The 22,131-nt window shown below is 42.6% G+C and overlaps 1 protein-coding gene across 1 annotated transcript; it reads left to right on the forward strand.

Moving 5' to 3' along the window:
* The first annotated feature begins 852 nt into the window (after positions 1–852).
* On the forward strand, positions 853–21,052 carry LOC149435477 (CD276 antigen-like). The gene is made up of 2 exons (XM_089662623.1): positions 853–965; positions 20,592–21,052. The coding sequence occupies exons 1-2, from the start codon at positions 908–910 to the stop codon at positions 20,960–20,962; spliced, it is 429 nt and encodes a 142-aa protein (XP_089518749.1). The 5' UTR covers positions 853–907; the 3' UTR covers positions 20,963–21,052.
* The last annotated feature ends 1,079 nt before the right edge of the window (positions 21,053–22,131 follow it).

A 22,131-nucleotide genomic window follows, 5' to 3' on the forward strand; every position in this document is an offset into this window, starting at 1 on the left:
GATGAATTACTATGGAGGATGAATTACTATAGGGGGGATGAATTACTATATGGGGGATGAATTACTATGGGGGATGAATTACTATATGGGGGATGAATTACTATGGGGGATGAATTACTATATGGGGGATGAATTACTATATGGGGGATGTATTTTCAGTTTTAAAAATGTGGCTCTCAAAATAAATTTCAATTGTGGTTTTGGCGAGATTTGGCTCAGTTGAAAAAAAAAGGTTGCCCACCACTGATCTAACTGAAAGTGAAAAGTGCTAAGTATGGGTATGATTTTACTTTAACCAATATTCATACCCATACTGAGCACCTGTCACTTTCAGTTAGAGTGTGCAATGTTATTGTGTATTATGTATATTGTGCATATATTGTATTTTGGTACGATCCAGTCAGCAAACGCATGACCTGTTTTGCACTTTCAGCACTTGGCACTTATATATTTTTGGGGGGGATTATTTAGCATTAGTTATCAATACCTTTCAATACAGTGCGGTCACTTTATATGCATTTTATATCATTGCACCTACTTATTTAGTTTTTCATGTGAAACGCTTCACCAATATTGTTTTTCATCTTAAAGCTGCAGCTAAAGCAGTAAAACAATGACCCTGTTGCAAAAAGTACGTAGGAAATTGTTATAGTTTGTTTGTTTTTTTTTTGTTTTCTTTTTTTTTCTTTTTGTACAATTGGTATGTTCTCTTCTATACCTTTGTCTCTGTGCTCTTCCTTTTGGTACATTTACAGTGTAAGAGGTTATGCGGGCATCATGTGATCAGAGTTTGCCTTGTCTAAAAGGTAAAAAATCTGAAAGTGAAACCAGGTTCAGGCAAGGTTCGTTACTTTGTACATCTCAGACATCACAGTTCTCTTGGACTGGATCCGGCACGGATGGAGCAATGGGGACCGGGCTGAAAATTGCACATGTGATCTCCTTTCTTCTCCTCCTGGGATCAGGTCAGTGTCACTCTTCTGTGTATAATGTCATTGTACCTGAGGATACATTACAGAGCCGGACAATGGAGGTTCTCTGGCAATGCAATGCTACTATTATTGATGAACACAACACACCCGGGTTCCATTCTGGGTGCAAATTGTAGAAATCAGCAAATGGCCATTTTCTAGGTAAGTAGACAAGAGATTGTCAAACAAATAGCATGAGGAGGGATGGCATTGCCCTGGAGAACATTTACCAAAGCAGAAAAAATAAAAAAAAGTTCTAAATACCCTATGGGGGGGGATGCAGAGATTTTAATAATGCTTTGAACAAAACATTAAAATGGCAAAATTCCTTGAAATAACATGCCTGGGGGATGCCTCTAACATGCCTGTAAAGGGGCACATCAGTACCATGAATGCAACTGACATTTACAAAAAGAATTGATTGTCTTAATTGGCAGTTAATGACATCACCTGAACTTGTATCTATTATGAATTTTAAAGGGGAAATTCACCCACAAACACACAATAAAAAGCCTGAGGTTCAAACACCCCCCACCCTCCAGAAGAAGCCCACGGACACCTGGCTTGGGTTGTGGGGGAGAAACCCTTGCTGCCGGGGGGGGGGGGGGGTTGTATTGGGCAAAGTACTGTTCTCTCTCTCTTTATATCATATTTTACTTAGTCTCACCTTTACATATTCATTCACAGACACAACATGGTGTTATATATTGTTGCGCTTCATTTCTTCATTTAATGTTCCCCCATCCTATTCCCTCTGCCAAAGAAAATGTAAAAAAAAAAGAGGTTCTGCACACAGGGAGAGTAGGGGGGAGCGAGGTTCTGCACACAGGGGGAGTAGGGGGGAGCGAGGTTCTGCACACAGGGGGAGTAGGGGGGAGCGAGGTTCTGCACACAGGGGGAGTAGGGGGGAGCGAGGTTCTGCACACAGGGGGAGTAGGGGGGAGCGAGGTTCTGCACACAGGGAGAGTAGGGGGGAGCGAGGTTCTGCACACAGGGAGAGTAGGGGGGAGCGAGGTTCTGTACACAGGGACAGTAGGGGGGAGCGAGGTTCTGCACACAGGGAGAGTAGGGGGGAGCGAGGTTCTGCACACAGGGAGAGTAGGGGGGAGCGAGGTTCTGCAGGACAAAACGGTGGTTGAGGAGGACCATCTACAGGCAGGGCGGGTCTGCCTCTATTATCTCAGTGTGGCAAGCCTTGGATGGCTGATAAAGCCTTCCTCTTGATTCTCTTCCAAGGCACAAAACAACTGCTGTTACTTTGCCCTCTTCCTCTTCTTCTCCCTCGTCGGCTAATATTGCCAAACTGGCAATGAGAGGTCAGCAGAATTACTTCATAACATGATCACTAACTTGCTTCAGGAGGATGATCTTGGTCATGTGCAAGTGTTCCTTGTTTCGGATATTGAGGATGAAGAAGATAGCACAAAGATAGACCATGGATGGAGAAGACGTCAAAACTAGGCTGCAGCTTAAGCTCAACGTGCTCCAGCATTGAAGGGGGGTGGATAGTGGGGGTCGCAGACCATCTCTGGGTGTCACTGATTGGAGAGGAAAGACTTGAAGAGGTAGAACAACATGAGAATATTTTGTGTAGGGGAAGGGGCAGGTTGGAGAAGACTGGAGCAAGCAGCTGTCCTCATCCAGCTAGTGGCCCAGCCCCACAGGCACAGGCTACTGCTATCCCCAGTGGTGATTTATTACTTATGAAAAATACATTAAAACTGAACATCCACCAAGGAGGCTGATATTAAACTCCAGAAACTCCATAATGGAGAGGTTGGTGGAGTATGTGGACCTCTATCTCCTGCCATTGTTGGCATCTACCCAAACATGAAATAAAATACAAGTGTTGTGCTGCTATAATGATATCATATACCCAATGATGGAGAAATATTGTAAACCCGTTCTCTTATAATCATATAAGCAATAAAGTCTCATGAATAAAATTAGTAATTCACAAAATAGCAAATCAGGGCTCACAGATTGTAATCAGCGTCCTCTCTCTCATCCGGCTCCTCCCCACGCGTATCGTCAGTGTGCTCATATCAGTGTAATTTTCAATAAATGTGTGATGATTTTAAAGTACTTATGAATATCAAGTGTAGGCGAGCGCTGGAACTATAAAGCGGCTAGCACCGAGGTATAGGTAACAACTCCTTATGGATAAATATATAGAAAGTGCAGCGCTAAAATAAGTGAATGATATTATAGTGAAAATAAAGTGAAAAGTCAGTCTGACATACTGTATAGCAAAAGAAAATAAATGTTTCAGCGTAACAGTCAAGTGCAGCATATAAAAATAAAATATAAAAAATGTTCAATAGGAGAGAGTCCACTTGCGTTTTTTGCCCTTGACTGAGCATCCCTCGCAGAGTCTTCATGCTATTACCTGTACCCAGATAAGATGTGCTTACATGCTGTTTACCAGTAGATGTCTGGTGAGTGTACATCTGACAGAGGTGGTAGATTCCCTATTGGATCACTTCACAATATTTCACCATGATTGCCGTACTTACAGTTGCAAGAAAAAGTATGTGAACCCCTTGGGATTACGTGGAGTTTTGCATGAATTGGGCATAAAATGTGCTCTGAACGTCATCTAAGTCACAACAATAGAAGAACACAGTCTGCTGAACATAATACTACACAAACATTAGATGTTGCCATGGTTTAATTGCGCATAACATGTAAACATTCACAGTGCAGGGAGGAAAAAGTATGTGAACCTTTGGACTTAATAACTGGTTGACCCTCCTTTGGCAGCAATAACCTCAACCAAACGTTTCCTGTAGTTGCAGATCAGACCTGCACAACGATCTGGAGTCATTTTGGACCACTCCTCTTCACAAAACTGTTTCAGTGTAGCAATATTCTTGGGATGTCTGGTGTGAATCGCTCTCTTAAGGTCATGCCACAGCATTTCAATCGGGTTGAGGTCAGGACTCTGACTGGGCCACTCCAGAAGGCATATTCTGTGCTGTTGCAGCCATTGTTTTGTTGAATTACTTGTATGCTTTGGGTCATTTTCCTGTTGCATCACCCATCCTCTGCGGAGCTTCAGTTAGACAGATGGTCGTACGTTTTCCTGCAAAATGTCTTGATAAACTCTAGAATTCATTTTCCCATCAATGACAACAATCAGTCCAGGCCCTGAGGCAGCAAAGCAGCCCCAAACCATGATGCTCCCTCCGCCATGTTTTACAGTGGGGATGAGGTTTTGATGTTGGTGTGCTGGGCCTTTTTTTCTCCACACATAGTGTTGTGTGTTCTTCCCAAACAACTCAATCTTGGTTTCATCTGTCCGCAGTATATTTTGCCAGTAGTGCTGTGGAACATCCAGGTGCTCTTTTGCAAACTTCAAACGTGCTGCAATCTTCTTTTTGGACAGCAATGGCTTCCTCCGTGGTGTCCTCCCATGTACTCCATTCTTGTTTAATGTTTTCCTTATTGTAGATGTGTCAACAAAAATGTTAGCATGTGCCAGAGATTTCTGTAGGTCTTTAGCTGACACTCTGGGATTCTTCTTTCCCTCATGCAGCATTCTGCGCTGTGCTCTTGCAGTCAATTTTACAGGACGACCCCGCCTAGGGAGAGTAGCAACAGTGCTAAACTTTCTCCATTTGTAGACAGTCTGTCTTACCGTGGACACATGAACATCAAGGCTCAAGGAGATACTTTTGTAACCCTTTCCAGCTTCATGCAAGTCAACAATTCTTGATGGTAGGTCTTCTGAGAGCTCTTTTCTGCGAGGCATGGTTCACATCAGACAGTGCTTCTTGAAACCAGTAAACCCAAAACAGGTATGTGTTTTTTAAGGGCAGGACAGCTGTCAGCAACACATCCAATATCATCACACTGGAGTCAAGGTTGGCTCACTCCTGGCTCCAATTAGCTCTGGGAGAAGTCATTAAGCTAGGGCCTCACATACTTTTTCCTCCCTGCACTGTGAATGTTTACATGTTATGTGCAATTAAACCATGGCAACATCTAATGTTTGTGTAGTATTATGTTCAGCAGACTGTGTTCTTCTATTGTTGTGACTTAGATGACGTTCAGAGCACATTTTATGCCCACTTCATGCAAAACTCCACGTAATCCCAAAGGGTTCACATACTTTTTCTTGCAACTGTATATCCTTACAGACAATTTATAGCTCTTACTCCACTGATATTTCATGGACTTTATATATTCTCACTTTTATGCTGCACTTTACTGTTTCACATTTATTGAATGATTTATTGAACATTTTTTATATTTGATTTTTATGTGCTGCACTTGACTGTTCTACTGAAAATTGTATTTATTTATTTTCTTTCAATATATGTCAGATTGACTTTACACTTTATTTTCACTATAATATCATTCACTTATTTTATCGCTGCACTTTCTATAGATTTTAAAGTACCTTGCCTCTCTGTGGTTCTGAGTCTACATTTAGAGTGACTGCGGTGCTACAGCGGTACAGGATATTGAGAGCCCAGGATGATAGAGAAGGAGGGAACCTGAGATCGATGCGAGAGCTGCCCAGAGAGGAAAGGCTAACAAACGTGTACATTGACTTATTATAATTTGTAGGTCAATGTCATAAGGTGAGAGTCCACCTATTCAGCACTGGTGGTGCACACTGCATTTGTGACAGCACTGGGATTGTGGGAGTACTTCACCAATGGGAGTGCACATAGATCCCCATTAAGAAGAAAAAAAAATAAAAAACTTTGATTCTTGGAACTCTTCATGCTGTATATATGTTTTGAGAGACTTTATTGCTTATATCACAGGTATCAAACACAAGGCCCCCAGGCCAAATGCGGCCATTTCATGTGTACCCCGCAACTCCCTTGCTGCTGCTGCACCCCACTCATCTCCACCTCCACCTTGTCTAAACAATTGGCAGCAGTGAGGAGGACAGAACTCTTCCTACAGATTCTGGGGTGTTTGTGCAACCACAGCACCCCCACGTCTCCGCCTCCCCTAGTTAATATAATAAACAGGGCTTGTAATATTTGTCTGATGATCAATCACTTGCACTTTATTCTGCACTCCTGCGATTATATTAAGCCGACAGCAAGCTAATGTCTTCTATTAGCTAACATCACTCAGCCGGTCCAGACTCTGGAGGGATCCCGCATTTATTGTCAGGACTTACCCAGATGACTGACCCGCAGCTGGCCCAGCCTCGAACTAATGCTGCATCCACCTAGGTGAGTATGTGAGTTTGTTTTTTTTTAAAAGCTCGCACTTCTCTTTTAAGTTATTACTATAACAAGTAATTATCAACTTGGAATGAAACAGCGCTAGGTGTCTAATAATTATTCAGATGAATGAGTATATGGATTAAAAAGATAATTAGTTAAGCTGCTAGCATAGAAAGTAAACCTCAAGAAACTTCGGATAATAAGTCATAAAATATGCAGCGCTCATAAATTGGGTCTCAAGATCCACAGGAACCTATTAGCATACAATTGTTCTAAATATACCATTAAATATAAAGCATATAGAACTGGTGACTTCTATGGTGCATCCCCGGTTGGGGAACCGGAACAAAGTTCGTGACTCTTGTGTTGGACAAGCTGAAAGAAGTTTGCACTAACCAGATATCTCAGCACATGGAGCATGGAGTAATTAAGACCTACTCCTGGTACTCTGAAAGAAAGCCACTGGAAAGGATGATGTCATCTGATCTCTCGCCACTAGATGTCATGTTCCCAGAACAGCAGGACGATGATTCCAGAAATGCACATCAGCCAGTAAGGAGATGAATCCAGCAAGCCAGACAGCATCACACAGGAGACCAAGAGGAACCAGGCACCTTCAAAAAGCCCAGGCTCCCTCCAATAAAGAGAGCCACAGGCCAGAAGCTTTGATAGTGTAGTATTGCATTTAATAAGTAGTAATTCAAAAATGACAAGAAAAACCACACTTACAAAAAAGGTCACAGGAACAAGGGGCAGCTAAAGAATATGTCCAGACAGTGGGGGGGCACCTCCTTGACGCGTTTCGTGTCAACACACGTTTTCAAAGGGGGTGCATTGCAGGGAAATCGATCGTTTTTATATTCCGCGGTGCGCATGCGCAGTACGCACCGGTGACGTCATTGCGGTAAGGCCGCGCATGCGCAGTACGCACATACGGTGGCCATTTTCTCGAAGAACAGTGCAGATGGACAGCAGAAGGTGAAACCCATACTAAAGGATGCAGATGGAGACAGTCTAATCTGTGGAGCCATTACTATACAGTGAGGCAAAAGAGGAATGCTAACCTTGTGTGCAGAGTATATATAGTTATTAAACATGGGGAAACAACCATATAAACAGCCTCTGTGGACATGGCTCACAAAAAGACTATAAGGACATAGGTTAATATGTATATATGTTATTGCGATGGGAACTATTCGGACAGGTATTCAACCTGGTGAATGAATATATAGGCATAACGCAGGAACATAGGGTAAATAATTGACAAAGGAACCCGTCATGTATGCAGCATGACCATGCATATCAAATGTTCTCATACTGCGCCATATGTACCTAGGTCTTGCATGCAATGACAAACTGTGGAGTCATACCACTAAAATATAACAGATAAACGTCTAAAATTACAGAAACGCATGTGACCACAGTAAATACATAAAGTAAAAAGCATATGTTTAAATAACAATGAACAATAAAGGGGACATTAATAGGAGTGTGAATAAATTAAAATCCACATGGTAAAAACGTATCCGAAGGCCGTAGGCACAACAGATATAACATATGCGGATTGCAGTTGTAAAAATGTTACTATAATAAAGGTATTTAATATAATGATAAAAGCAATAAAAAGCAATAAAGGCAATAGAAGAACAATAGAAAACATTATAAAAACATTATAAAAAACATAAAAAACATTATGAAAACAGCCAAACCTCACAAGAAAAAACGAACTGACAGCGACGCATGTCATAAAAATTTAAAATAGAAATTATGATAAATGCAGATTAACTAGTGTCAATAAAACAATTGATGTCCAACTCAATGTTAAGGCCTAAAGGTGATGATGTACGTAATAAATAGATCCATTTTGTTTCTAACCTAGAGACTGCTCTACGTTTATGGACTCCTCTCCAATGCTTATGGACCATGTCAATGCCAATAAATTTGAGTGAATGAGGATCCTGATTATGTTGTTCGCGAAAGTGCATAGATAAAGAGTGTTCTTTGAAACCCTTCTTTATATTTTTGAGATGTTCACGTAGCCGATCCCTTAGTCTCCTGGTAGTTCTGCCAACGTACTGTTTACCGCAGGAACATTCAAGCAGATAAACAACATGGAGACTGTTACATGTGATAGTAGAGTCTATCGTGTATTGTTTGCCAGTAGAGCGAGAACAAAAGGTAAAAATGGGCGATTTATGAACGCCATTACAAACACATAACATGCATCGGTTGCATGGGAAGAAACCTTTTCGATTAAAAAACGTAATCTGTCTCGGTGGATTTACCACATTTGGAGCGAGTTTATTCCTCAAAGAGGAAGCTCTTCTATAAGTTATTTCTGGTAGATCAGGTAGCGAGCTACCTAGTACTGGATCACTTTTGAGGATAGACCAGTGTTTACGAATAATCTTAGCAACATCTTTGTACTGGGCAGAGAAATTAGTGATAAAAGGACAGAACCTGTTATCATTATTTATATTTTTCTTTTGTTGTCCAGTAGAAAGGAGCAGCTCTCTATTGGTGTTCTCAACATTATTGATTTCTGTCTGCAGAGTGTTATCATTGTAGCCTTTTTCCACAAACCTCTTTTTAAGGATATTAGATTGTTGGATAAAATCCTCAACATTACGACGCAATTACGACGAACCCTCAGGAATTGACCCCTAGGTATGTTGTTCAACCATCTAGGGAGGTGACAACTGTTAGTTGGAATAAAGCTGTTTCGGTCAGTCTGTTTAAAGAAGGTTTTGGTAGATAGCCCTGTACCGTTATTAAAAATGTTTAAATCCAAGAAGTTAATTTCTTGGAAATCATATTGGAAGGTCAATTGGATGTTATTAGTGGTTGACTGGATCCTTATGGATCTTGGGAAGACAATAAATTACAGGCAGCTTGGGAGCCATGGGACATAAATAGTCCTTCTCTTTTTTGCTTAAAATTCCAGTTTCATACCCTGTTTTAATCAAAGATTTTAATTCTTTTTTATAGGCACATAGCGGGTTGTTGTTAAGAAGTCTGTAGGTTTCTTTGTCTTCCAAGATATTATTTACTAGTGTAAGGTAGTTGGGTCTATTCAATCTATTTATGGCTTATTGGGAGGAAGAGATCATCTACTCCAGGGATTGGCCACATCTGTGTTTATATTGTCGATATATCGATGATATCTTCCTACTATGGGATGGGGATGAATTCTCACTGACCAATTTTTTCACAACCTTGAATTACAACACTAATAACATCCAATTGACCTTCCAATATGATTTCCAAGAAATTAACTTCTTGGATTTAAACATTTTTAATAACGGTACAGGGCTATCTACCAAAACCTTCTTTAAACAGACTGACCGAAACAGCTTTATTCCAACTAACAGTTGTCACCTCCCTAGATGGTTGAACAACATACCTAGGGGTCAATTCCTGAGGGTTCGTCGTAATTGCGTCGTAATGTTGAGGATTTTATCCAACAATCTAATATCCTTAAAAAGAGGTTTGTGGAAAAAGGCTACAATGATAACACTCTGCAGACAGAAATCAATAATGTTGAGAACACCAATAGAGAGCTGCTCCTTTCTACTGGACAACAAAAGAAAAATATAAATAATGATAACAGGTTCTGTCCTTTTATCACTAATTTCTCTGCCCAGTACAAAGATGTTGCTAAGATTATTCGTAAACACTGGTCTATCCTCAAAAGTGATCCAGTACTAGGTAGCTCGCTACCTGATCTACCAGAAATAACTTATAGAAGAGCTTCCTCTTTGAGGAATAAACTCGCTCCAAATGTGGTAAATCCACCGAGACAGATTACGTTTTTTAATCGAAAAGGTTTCTTCCCATGCAACCGATGCATGTTATGTGTTTGTAATGGCGTTCATAAATCGCCCATTTTTACCTTTTGTTCTCGCTCTACTGACAAACAATACACGATAGACTCTACTATCACATGTAACAGTCTCCATGTTGTTTATCTGCTTGAATGTTCCTGCGGTAAACAGTACGTTGGCAGAACTACCAGGAGACTAAGGGATCGGCTACGTGAACATCTCAAAAATATAAAGAAGGGTTTCAAAGAACACTCTTTATCTATGCACTTTCGCGAACAACATAATCAGGATCCTCATTCACTCAAATTTATTGGCATTGACATGGTCCATAAGCATTGGAGAGGAGTCCATAAACGTAGAGCAGTCTCTAGGTTAGAAACAAAATGGATCTATTTATTACGTACATCATCACCTTTAGGCCTTAACATTGAGTTGGACATCAATTGTTTTATTGACACTAGTTAATCTGCATTTATCAAAATTTCTATTTTAAATTTTTATGACATGCGTCGCTGTCAGTTCGTTTTTTCTTGTGAGGTTTGGCTGTTTTCATAATGTTTTTTATGTTTTTTATAATGTTTTTATAATGTTTTCTATTGTTCTTCTATTGCCTTTATTGCTTTTTATTGCTTTTATCATTATATTAAATACCTTTATTATAGTAACATTTTTACAACTGCAATCCGCATATGTTATATCTGTTGTGCCTACGGCCTTCGGATACGTTTTTACCATGTGGATATTAATTTATTCACACTCCTATTAATGTCCCCTTTATTGTTCATTGTTATTTAAACATATGCTTTTTACTTTATGTATTTACTGTGGTCACATGCGTTTCTGTAATTTTAGACGTTTATCTGTTATATTTTAGTGGTATGACTCCACAGTTTGTCATTGCATGCAAGACCTAGGTACATATGGCGCAGTATGAGAACATTTGATATGCATGGTCATGCTGCATACATGACGGGTTCCTTTGTCAATTATTTACCCTATGTTCCTGCGTTATGCCTATATATTCATTCACCAGGTTGAATACCTGTCCGAATAGTTCCCATCGCAATAACATATATACATATTAACCTATGTCCTTATAGTCTTTTTGTGAGCCATGTCCACAGAGGCTGTTTATATGGTTGTTTCCCCATGTTTAATAACTATATATACTCTGCACACAAGGTTAGCATTCCTCTTTTGCCTCACTGTATAGTAATGGCTCCACAGATTAGACTGTCTCCATCTGCATCCTTTAGTATGGGTTTCACCTTCTGCTGTCCATCTGCACTGTTCTTCGAGAAAATGGCCGCCGTATGTGCGTACTGCGCATGCGCGGCTTTACCGCAATGACGTCACCGGTGCGTACTGCGCATGCGCACCGCGGAATATAAAAACGATCGATTTCCCTGCAATGCACCCCCTTTGAAAACGTGTGTTGACACGAAACGCGTCAGGGAGGTGCCCCCCCCACTGTCTGGACATATTCTTTAGCTGCCCCTTGTTCCTGTGACCTTTTTTGTAAGTGTGGTTTTTCTTGTCATTTTTGAATTACTACTTATTAAATGCAATACTACACTATCAAAGCTTCTGGCCTGTGGCTCTCTTTATTGGAGGGAGCCTGGGCTTTTTGAAGGTGCCTGGTTCCTCTTGGTCTCCTGTGTGATGCTGACTGGCTTGCTGGATTCATCTCCTTACTGGCTGATGTGCATTTCTGGAATCATCGTCCTGCTGTTCTGGGAACATGACATCTAGTGGCGAGAGATCAGATGACATCATCCTTTCCAGTGGCTTTCTTTCAGAGTACCAGGAGTAGGTCTTAATTACTCCATGCTCCATGTGCTGAGATATCTGGTTAGTGCAAACTTCTTTCAGCTTGTCCAACACAAGAGTCACGAACTTTGTTCCGGTTCCCCAACCGGGGATGCACCATAGAAGTCACCAGTTCTATATGCTTTATATTTAATGGTATATTTAGAACAATTGTATGCTAATAGGTTCCTGTGGATCTTGAGACCCAATTTATAAGTAATTATCAACTGCAGAGGGAATTATTTAATATGATAAAGAGTAGATATTATTATTATTATTATACAGGATTTATATCGCGCCAACAGTTTGCTCAGCGCTTTACAATATAAAGGGAGACAATACAGCAACGATACAGTTCAATACAAAAGGGTTAGGAGGGCCCTGCTCCTTGGAGCTTACAATCTAAGAGGGAGGGGCTGGTGGTACAAAAAGGTAATAACTTTGGGGGATGAACAGATAGGAGGAATATAAGTTTTGATTATTAGCTGAAGGCGGGATAGGCTTCCCTGAAGAGATTGTTTTTCAGAGATCGCCTAAAAGTGGGCAGAGTAGGCGATAGTCGGATAGATTGGGGTAGAGAGTTTAAGAGGATGGGGGAGGCTCTGGAGAAGTCTTGGAGATGATCATGGGAGGAGGAGACAAGGGCGCTAGAGAGCAGGAGGTCGTGCAATGAGCGGAGAGGACAGTTTGGGTGATATTTGGAGAAAAGATTGGTGATGTAATTTGGGGCGGAGTTATAAATGGCTTTATATGTTGTTAATGTTTTGAATTTTATTTGTTAGGCAATAGGAAGCCAGTGGAGGGATTGGCAGAGAGGGGTGGAGGACACTGAATGAAGGCCAGTGGAGGGATTGGCAGAGAGGGATGGAGGACACTGGGTGGGGGCCAGTGGAGGGATTGGCAGAGAGGGATGGCAGATATGGAACGGTTAGTAAGGTGGATGAGTCTGGCAGCAGCATTCATGATAGACTGAAGAGGGGATAGCCTGCGATGAGGTTGGCCAATGAGGAGGGAGTTACAATAGTCAAGGCGAGATATAACCAGGGAGTGAATAAGTTGCTTAGTGGTTTAAGAGGTTAAGAACGGCCGTATCTTGGAGATGTTGCGGAGGTGAAGCCTACAAGGTTTGGACAGTGATTGGATTTGGGGCTGGAAGGCCAGATGGGAGTCCAGGATTACACCTAGTACCCTGGCATGAGGGGAGGAACTGATGGTTGTATTATTGCTCTTGATGGATAAGTCAGGGGAGGGGGCATGGGCTGGAGGGAATACTAAGAGCTCTATTTTGGAAACATTTAGTTTGAGGAAGTGGAGTGACATCAATGCTGATATGTCACTTAGTAGGTTAGTAATGTGAGAGGAGACTGAAGGGGTGAGGAGTAGAAAGATAGATTTGTGTGTCATCAGCATAGAGATGGTACTTAAAGCCATGGGAGTTTATCAAGTGACCAAGGGGGGAGGGGTAGATGAAGAAGAGAAGGGGTCCAAGGACAGAACCTTGGGGACCCCTACAGAAAGAGGAAGTGGAGAGGAGACAGAGTTAGGCTATGTTCACACTTGACTTTATTTCTAACTCCTGCCAAACACCCCTACAGCATTAGACAGGCGTTTGGGAAGCATTTTTAATGCTCCCCAAATGCCCTATGCGCGTATATGGGGCCTCTGATAGGGCTTTGCAAAGCAATAAAACCGCACCACAACCACCTATAATAAAGTTTAATGGTATTAATGCTCCACAAATGCCTGACAGGTGTTTGAGGAGCGTCACCATAGACTTGAATGGGAGGCTTCAACTCCTCCTGACTCAACATGAGGCGTCAGTTTTGCCACGACGCGATGCTAACGCTTCAATGTGAGCAGCACTGTGTCCTGCCATGTGCAGAATTTTCATATGCATTTGAGAAGCATTAACAATGCTTCCCAAACGCCTGTCTGTCGCCTGCTGACAAAGCTAGTGTGAGCGTAGCCTTATAGGTAACGCTAAAGGAGCATTTATATGGTAGATACATTTATATGGTCTTACAGATTCAACCGGCCTTTTGAGGGCAACTATAATGCTGATGCAGACCTTGAAGAAATTTGGGTTTGACACCCCTGGCTTATATGATTGAAAGTGAAGGTTTTACAATTTGCACAAGAATATTTATTCATCATTGGGAATATGATATTATTATAGCAGCACAATACTTGCATTTTATTTTTTTGGTTTTTGTTTATGTGAGGAACACTCATTTGGTGTTTGCAGCAGCGTGGTATCACATTTGGCACATTTTATTTGTGACAGCACACAATTATTTATATTTTTATATAAATATTTTAGGGATACAAAACAGATGCTTCCCCCTTGTATTCGTTTATCCAACATAAGGAAGGCATTGAAGCGGCTAGAAAAGCATGAGAGAGTGATACCCCCAGCACTGAAAGAATGTTATTGAATGCTTGTGTTTTTGTTTAGAACATCATCTTTGGTGGACAGTATAATTCACAAAATGTCGGAGCAGCAATGGGAGCCACATTTTCACCAAGTCTTCCTAATTTTTTATATGGATAAATGGGAGAGAGAAATCTACCGAAAGAATTGGCACAAGTATACGTTACAAGCCAAACGTTTCATAGATGACATATTTATATTTAGGGAAGAGATTAGAGATCCCCTTTATTATCTTTAGAAGAAACGAAAAATAATGAATTTGGTTTTTAGTTTTTGCTTTACATTATCAAAAAAGAGAGAAAATACTTAAAGATAATATATGTGTACAGGAAGATAAAATTCCTGAAAATACTGATTTTAAAGAAACAGGAATGGTTACATTCTTCTCTATCTGCCAACAACTCAAGAGGTAGAACAAGATTTGTCAAAGCAAGAAAAACAAGAAAATTATTTACTTGTGAGAAACTTACTAACAGGAAGGTTTAGGCAGAAAGGGTATTAAAAGAAAAGAAGATTTACAAAGTAGAACTTATAGAAAGAATGGAATTAATAAAAGAGCAAACTAGAAATGAACATTTAGCTAAACAAAATGGTTTCAATTTATTTGTGACTTTAATGTTAATACAGACAGATAGAAAGGTGCAATAATGTATTATTGGCTGATTTTATTGGGAGATAACATTTTGGGCCCCTTGCTTTCCAGTAAGTCAAACTGCATTTATAGAAAAGCACCGATACTTACAATAAACAGAACAAAATGTAATTAATGCTAACTGGACAAGATTTTTTTTGTTGAAAGTTTAACATGTTTACAGGTAAAGAACCATATTTTTTTTTTCCCCCAAAAGAATGAAGCCCCCACCTTCCAATCCAACAATAGCCCCAACATCGGGCGTACATAAAAGAAACATTTGCTGGTAGGGCTTATCATAACCAATTGGAGCAATGTGCAATACAATATGTGTCTTTTACATATCATTCAGAAACCAAGAAGATACACATGATAGAGAAATGCAACATCCAATAGACATCAGTTATTGATCAGATGACATTTATGTAGAAATAAGGAGATGGATCAAGAAGCTGTTCTAATGTCAAAATGTCTCAGTATAGAGTTATAAATAGGGAAAGTGAAATGTATCCCAAAATAAGGGTCTCGTCCTCATGTAAAATAAGGTAAGTAGGGCGCACCAGCCTAGTGCATTATCTGAGACAAAAACTTTAATAGTATAAGGTCCCAGATGGCTGACGCATTTCAAGGGGTGCTCCTTTTTTCCTTGGAGCCAGGGCTGGAGGGTCCTCTCGCGGTTTGGGAGTTGACTTGGTGACCAGGTCGCTTTGGACTTTGACACGCTATTGTTATCACAGTTGCTTGTGAGTATGTACTTATTCTTGTACTATTAAAGGTTTTGTCTCAGGTAATGCACTAGGCTGGTGCGCCCTTCTTCCCTTATTTTACAAAGATTCTTCTGGGTTTCCCCGACCCTTAGAGGACAGCAAAGTCTGTGCCGCCATTGGAAGTGCCAAAGACCTGACATTTGTCCATCATCAGCACGCCACTCTTGAGCGCAGAGGATTCTCTGATTTTTCTATCTCATCCTCATGTGTAGGAGGATCAGCTCTGTAGTATATTCAATATGGATTTTTAGTATTAAGAGAGCAATCTATCCATTTTCAAAGCTATTGGGGCTATGGCCGGAAGAGTATTAAAGTGGTTTTAAAGGCATTCTATGTATGAAGGTAAAAAACCTTCTGTGTGCAGCAGCCCCTCAGCCCCTCTAATACTTACCTGAGCCCCCATCTCGATCCAGCGGTGTCAACCAGAGCCTCCGTTCTCCAGGGACTTTCTCTCCTCATTGGCGGAGACAGCAGTGGAAGCCATTGGCTCCCTCTGCTGTCAAACAGGAGGGAGTGGGGCCAAGTTGTGGTTTTGCGAGTGAATGGGCACACGGTGCAGCGGCTTAGGAGTATACCTGCTCAGGTGCCCCCATAGCAAGCTGTTTGCTCTGGGGGCACCCGACAGGAGGGAGGGGCCAGGAGTGCTGGTGGGGGACATGAGAAGAGGAGAATCGGGGCTGCTCTATGCAAAACCATTACAGAGCAGGTAGGTATAGACATGTTTATTTAAAAAAAAACAAAAACAAAACAAGACTTTAGTATCATTTTAATCCAATAACTCCATAATTTACTTTATGTGGCTGCTATACTGTACATCAACTTTTCTCTTGTCAGGATATTATTGACCATTTTGATCCAGGTTGGAAAATATGATAGATGCTCAGGATGCCTACACAACAGAAGGAATAAAAGAAGCAGAGAAACCATGGGGCCCCTGCCACGTGTGCCCGCTGTCCCTGCTCGGTCCCCCCTCCCTTCCCCCTCGCTGCATCCTCTCATCCTGCACACAGCCTTTAAAGCAGGTTGTGCAGGATGGGGGGAGGGGACTTCTGCAGCCCAGATCACAGCCCCCCCTAGTTGGAGGAGCTGTGACCCCCCCACCAGGAGACCCCGGGGGGCCTCCGCACGCCCCCCGATGGGAGCAGCGCGGGCACAGAGCTTCCCGTGCTCTGCGCCCACCAGTGACAAAAGCCATGCTCACGAGAGCGCGGCCTGAGTCAAGGGGGCGTGCTTTGATGCCCTGGCAACAGCCGGCCTAGTGCCACGACCCGGCAATGGCTGGCCCAGTGCCGCAACCCGGAAGCGTGCTGCCCGGCTTTAAAAGGCCGGCGCTAGACCCGGCCAGTCTCTTCCTCGTATGCATCTGCCGCTGCTAGACTCGCAAACCGCTGGGAGGTCCGGGTGGGGACCGGGCCTTCGCAGCCATCCCCACTGGGCACTCTGCAGGAGACCACTCCCCTCAAAGGTTAGGACTATGATCCGCAGCCCCTTTGCTAATACTATGGGGCCTGGACTTCCCGCTGTGTTGTGTGCTAGGACTGCTTCGCTGTGGGCCCCTGATACCCTGCCTAATACTCTGGGGCCAGGATTACCCGCTGTGCTGTGTGCTAGAACTGCTTCGCTGTGGGCCCTACGATACCCTGCCTACTACTCTGGGGCCAGGATTACCCGCTGTGCTGTGTGCTAGAACTGCTTCGCTGTGGGCTCCACGATACCCTGCCTAATACTCTGGGGCCCGGGTTATCCGCTCTGCTGTGTGCTGAGGTCAGACCCCATAGTCAAGGTCCTGCTGAGTCCCCGTGAGCCTGATGTTGTCCCTAGAAAGCTGTGTGGGAGCTGTGCTGAGGCCAGACCCCACAGCCAAGGTCCCGCTGGGTCCCCATGAGCCTGCTGTTGTCCATAGAGAGCTGTGTGGGAGCTGTGCTGAGGTCAGACCCCATAGTCAGGGTCCTGTTGAGTCCCTGTGAGCTTGCTGTTGTCCCTAGAGAGAGCTGTGTGGGAGTTGTGCTGAGGCCAGACCCCATAGTCAAGATCCCATTGGGTCCCCGTGAGCCTGATGTTGTCCCTAGAGAGAGCTGTGTGGGGGTTGTGCTGAGGTCAGACCCCATAGCCAAGGTCCCGTTGAGTCCCTGTGAGCCTGCTTACCGTGAATGTCCCTACAAGCCGCATGTTGCGGAGTGCCAAGAGCTGCCCCGATTGAGTGCCTTCCATAGTTCAATAAAGCCTTGTGTGTTTACCATCTTCTTTGTGTGTTCTGTCCTGCCTACGCTTCCGTCACAGCCCCATATAGTCAACCTGACAGGGCCCCCACCTTCCAAAAAAAACACAGTTTACTATGCTTCAGTTATGGTTGAACACATTGAGTGATTGGTACCAATCACTCATTGTGTTCATTCAGGAAAGGAAGGGGCTAGCAAATGTAACATATTCACTGGATCCTTTCCTCTGTCAGGAAGGATCCTATTGTGTGCTTGCAGCTGACGAATGGAAGGAGAGGAGGGAAGCTGGCAGCACTGCGGGAGTTGGAGCACACAGGGGGCCTGGGCAGCAGAGGGAAACATATGGTGCACAGGGAGGGTGATGGGTGCGACGAGGGGAAAATGACTGGAACCGATTCCCTGTATGGCTCTCTCTGCAGCAGCTGAAAGCCAACAGGAGGCAGAAGAGAAGAAGCCGGCTTTCAGTTGCTGCATAGAGAGCCATATAGGGGATTAGTTCCAGTAATTGTCCCCCTGCAGTGCCGATCACTCTCCCTGTCAACATTCAATTCACCCAACTGCTCGGGCCCCCCTGATGTCCTGGGGCCTTATACAGGAGGACTTGTGGACTCATGTGGCAAGAGTATGCAGGCAGTTCCTGGAGGATGAAGGAATTGATACCATTGAATGGCCCCCACGCTCACCTGACCTACAGTAAATCCAATAGAACCCCTCTGGGATGTCATGTTTCAGTCCATCCAACACTGCCAGGTTGCACCTCAGACTGTCCAGGAGCTCAGTGATGCCCTGGTCCAGATCTGGGAGGAAATCCCCCAGGACACCATCCGTCATTTCATTAGGAGCCTCCCACAACGTTGTCAGGCATGCATACAAGCAGATGGGGGCCACACAGACTACTGAGGACCATTCTGCGTTGCTGCATTGAAATGGACTTGCCTGCTACATAATTTTTTCACTTTGATTTTCGGGGTGTCTATGAATCCAGTCCTCTGTAGGTTGATAATTTTCATTTCCATCAAATGATGGGGAATCCTTACATTCCTAACACATTACCCCGTCCGTGTCAGTATAGAGATCCAGCAGGAGATTTTTCCCCATTGAGATCTGATTGGTTTTCAAAGTCTTCCTTTCATGTTTTTGAGCAGTGTTGTTTAATTGAATGATCGACTATAAAGACTCTGCAGGGCTTCGGTTGGATCACAGTCTGCTGTACCCAGGCCTGACTCTGGATGAGTTGTGTCCAAAATCTTCCCGCCTGGACTCTTTGGGCCCAGGGGAGGCATTCACTTTGTGCCTTCTTGAGGGTCTTAGATTTCTTCAAGGCTGTGCTGTGCACCCAGTTGCCTGTGCAGGGACTTGAAGAATAAATATAGGTGGTGCCAGACAACAAAATTTAGTAAATAATAATATAGACCCAAATTAATCAATAAACCAGCTGCAAGATCTGTGTGAAAGTGCATACAAAATACTACAAGTGCTAGTAACAAAATCAAAACCCAGTCTATACAATAGCATTGACACAAAACATTTTTTAAATCATATCAATAAACAAATATTAAAGTCCCAAAATACAAATCAATATTGAAAGTCCCCAAAAAAATATGTGATAGTGAAAAAATGAAGATGCAAAAAAATCCTTTTTTTTTTTTTTTTAAAAATAAAGTCCACCAAGTGAATTCACCACCAAATGAACTGAATAAACTCACCGGAGGAATATGCTGATTATATTATAAACCAGCATAAGCGCTTTTGCTGGAAGCAACGATCTGCAAACAGTTGAGACACAGCTTAGGCTTGGAAGAGATGATTTCCTAGAGCAATACTCTGCAGGAGACTCGGAATATAAAAAAAGAAGCTCATGGTGCAGTACTTTTTAAAAACACTGTTTTAATAATGACAAAAACGCCAACTAATTGTCTGCATCTGCAGCACATCTTGGATTCAGAGGGGTTATAGGAGTGTAGAAGCTCAGGGTGAAGCATACTGGAGGGTTACCATTACTGATTCCATTGTCAAATCACCTTGCTGGATCCCGGTCTAACCACTTGATCTCTGGAAGGTTTTACCCCCTTCATGTCCAGGGCATTTCTTGCTATTTGCCACTGCGCTATTTTAACTGGTAATTGAACAGTCATGCAACGTTATACCCAAATGAAATTTTATATAATTTTTTCACACATATAGCACTTTCTTTTGGTGGTATTTGACCCCTACTGGGGTTTTTATATTTTGCGATACAAAAAAGACCAAAATTTGGAAGGGGTTGACATCTAGGGGTAATCAAGGGAATAAATATGTACCCAACAATGTGTAATGTGTGTATTATGTGCTGCTTTTACTAACAGATCTCTTTGTTTCTAATCCCTGCTTTGCAGGAATAAGAACCACAGATCAACACAGAGCTCTGGGCTGTGATTGGACACAGCTGATCAGCAGGTCCCAGTCCTGAATCGTGTTGTGGAACCAGTCGGACTTGCTAACAGACTCCCGCTGTGTACAATCACAGCAGGTGTCGGTGGTGGGGTCTCGCATGCGTGCGCCCTAAACCCAAAAGCAGGCAATGACAGACCAGTATGTCGCTTTGCCTGCACGGCCCGCCTGTGTACAGTACATTGCGGGCGGGTGGTCCATAAGTGGTTTTGGTGCCGTTGCAGTGTTATTATGGATTACGTTAGCAGTTTAGTTTCCTCTGTCACAAGTGATCCTGTACAATTGTCATCACTCTTTTTTGTTCTAATTTTTAGGTGATTTTCAGGTTCGGGGGCTGAGAGTTACTGGGAAAGATGTTCCTACTGAAGCCCTTAGAGGAGAAGATGTCACCATCCCTTGTCTGCTGTCTGGTGTCCCAATACCGCTGAATCTAGAGAAACTATCAGTTGTCTGGACTCTCAGATTACAGAATGGAGCTGAACGTGTGGTTTATGGTTTTCATGGTTACCACCATGAGTCATCGAGGATCGGATCTCACATGAATGACAAAGACCTCCAACAAGGCAATGCCAGTCTTTTCATACCCAACATTCAGATCACAGATGAAGGGGACTATCGCTGCTTTATCTTCATTCCGGATTCTGACTCCGCGACATCTACTCTGCAAGTATCAGGTACACAGTGAGATCCGCAAGGAAAGAGAAACATTAGGTGCACTAGACAGCGCCGATAATGCATTTATTGATAATGAAAGGAATAAAAATAATTATACTCACACATGGGGGTTGACTTACTAAAGGCAAATAGGCTGTGCACCATACAAGGTGCAGTTGCACACTACAAGTGCAATTACTCCAGAGCTTTGTAAATGAGATAAAGATTCACTTTGCAAGGAATACCCAATCATGTGCAAGGAAAATTTAAAAAAAGCACTTTTGCTTGCGCATGATTGGACAATGGAAGTCAGCAAAGCTTTTGCTCATTTATTAAGCTCTGGAGCAAAGTGCACAGTCTGTTTGTTTTTAGTAAATCAACCCAACAGTGCATGGGTCATTCACAAAGAGCTGTCTTCACCAGGTGTAAAATTGTAAAAAAACTCTGGACTCCCTCATTACTATGTAGTATGTAGGGATGAATAGTCCACAGGGGCTGACTGACCATTCGAGCACTCGGGCACTGCCGAGGGCCTGGGGTCAGCAGGGGGCCCATGAGATGCCCCTGGTACCTTTTTTATAGGCTTTTTTGAGTGTGCTTTGAGTGTGGGCGAGGACACAGCGGCCCCATGATGACCTATTGCCCGGGGGCCCCATGAGTTGTCAGTCCGCCCCTGATAGTCCATAATGCAACCCGAGCAGCCATATAATCCAATAATGATGAAAATATAAAAATATACCTTAAGCGCTTACTATGGTCAAAAAATTATTATATTAGTACGGTAGCCGCTAGTGCACACAGCCTATGTCTCAGTAGGGAAAATAGTGAAATAGTGTATCTGGTCATTAGTGCTGCACTTCATAATCACATGTGAAAATTAATACACCAAAATATGAATACAAATGAATTGGAATGAAAATAAATAAACATACATGTACAGTGGGGCAAAAAAGTATTTAGTCCCCACCAATTGTACAAGTTCTCCCACTTACAAAGATGAGAGAGGCCTGTAATTGGCATCATAGGGAGACCTCAACTATGAGAGACAAAATGAGAAAACAAATCCAGACAATCACATTGGCTGATTTGGAAAGAATTTATTTGCAAATTATGGTGGAAAATAAGTATTTGGTGAATATGAAAAGTTCATGTCAATACTTTGTTATATATCCTTTGTCGGCAATGACAGAAGTCAGACGT

Source organism: Staurois parvus, unplaced genomic scaffold (assembly GCF_062004578.1).
Source record: "Staurois parvus isolate SC_StPar_1 unplaced genomic scaffold, SC_StPar_1.0 ptg001505l, whole genome shotgun sequence".
In the NCBI taxonomy this organism is placed as follows: Eukaryota; Metazoa; Chordata; class Amphibia; order Anura; family Ranidae; genus Staurois; species Staurois parvus.

Coding starts and splice junctions, on each gene's coding strand:
- LOC149435477 (XM_089662623.1), top strand. CDS start 908: ATGGGGACCGGGCTGAAAATTGCACATGTGATCTCCTTTCTTCTCCTC. Junction 966..20,591: donor TCTTCTCCTCCTGGGATCAG/GTCAGTGTCACT, acceptor TCTAATTTTTAG/GTGATTTTCAGGTTCGGGGG.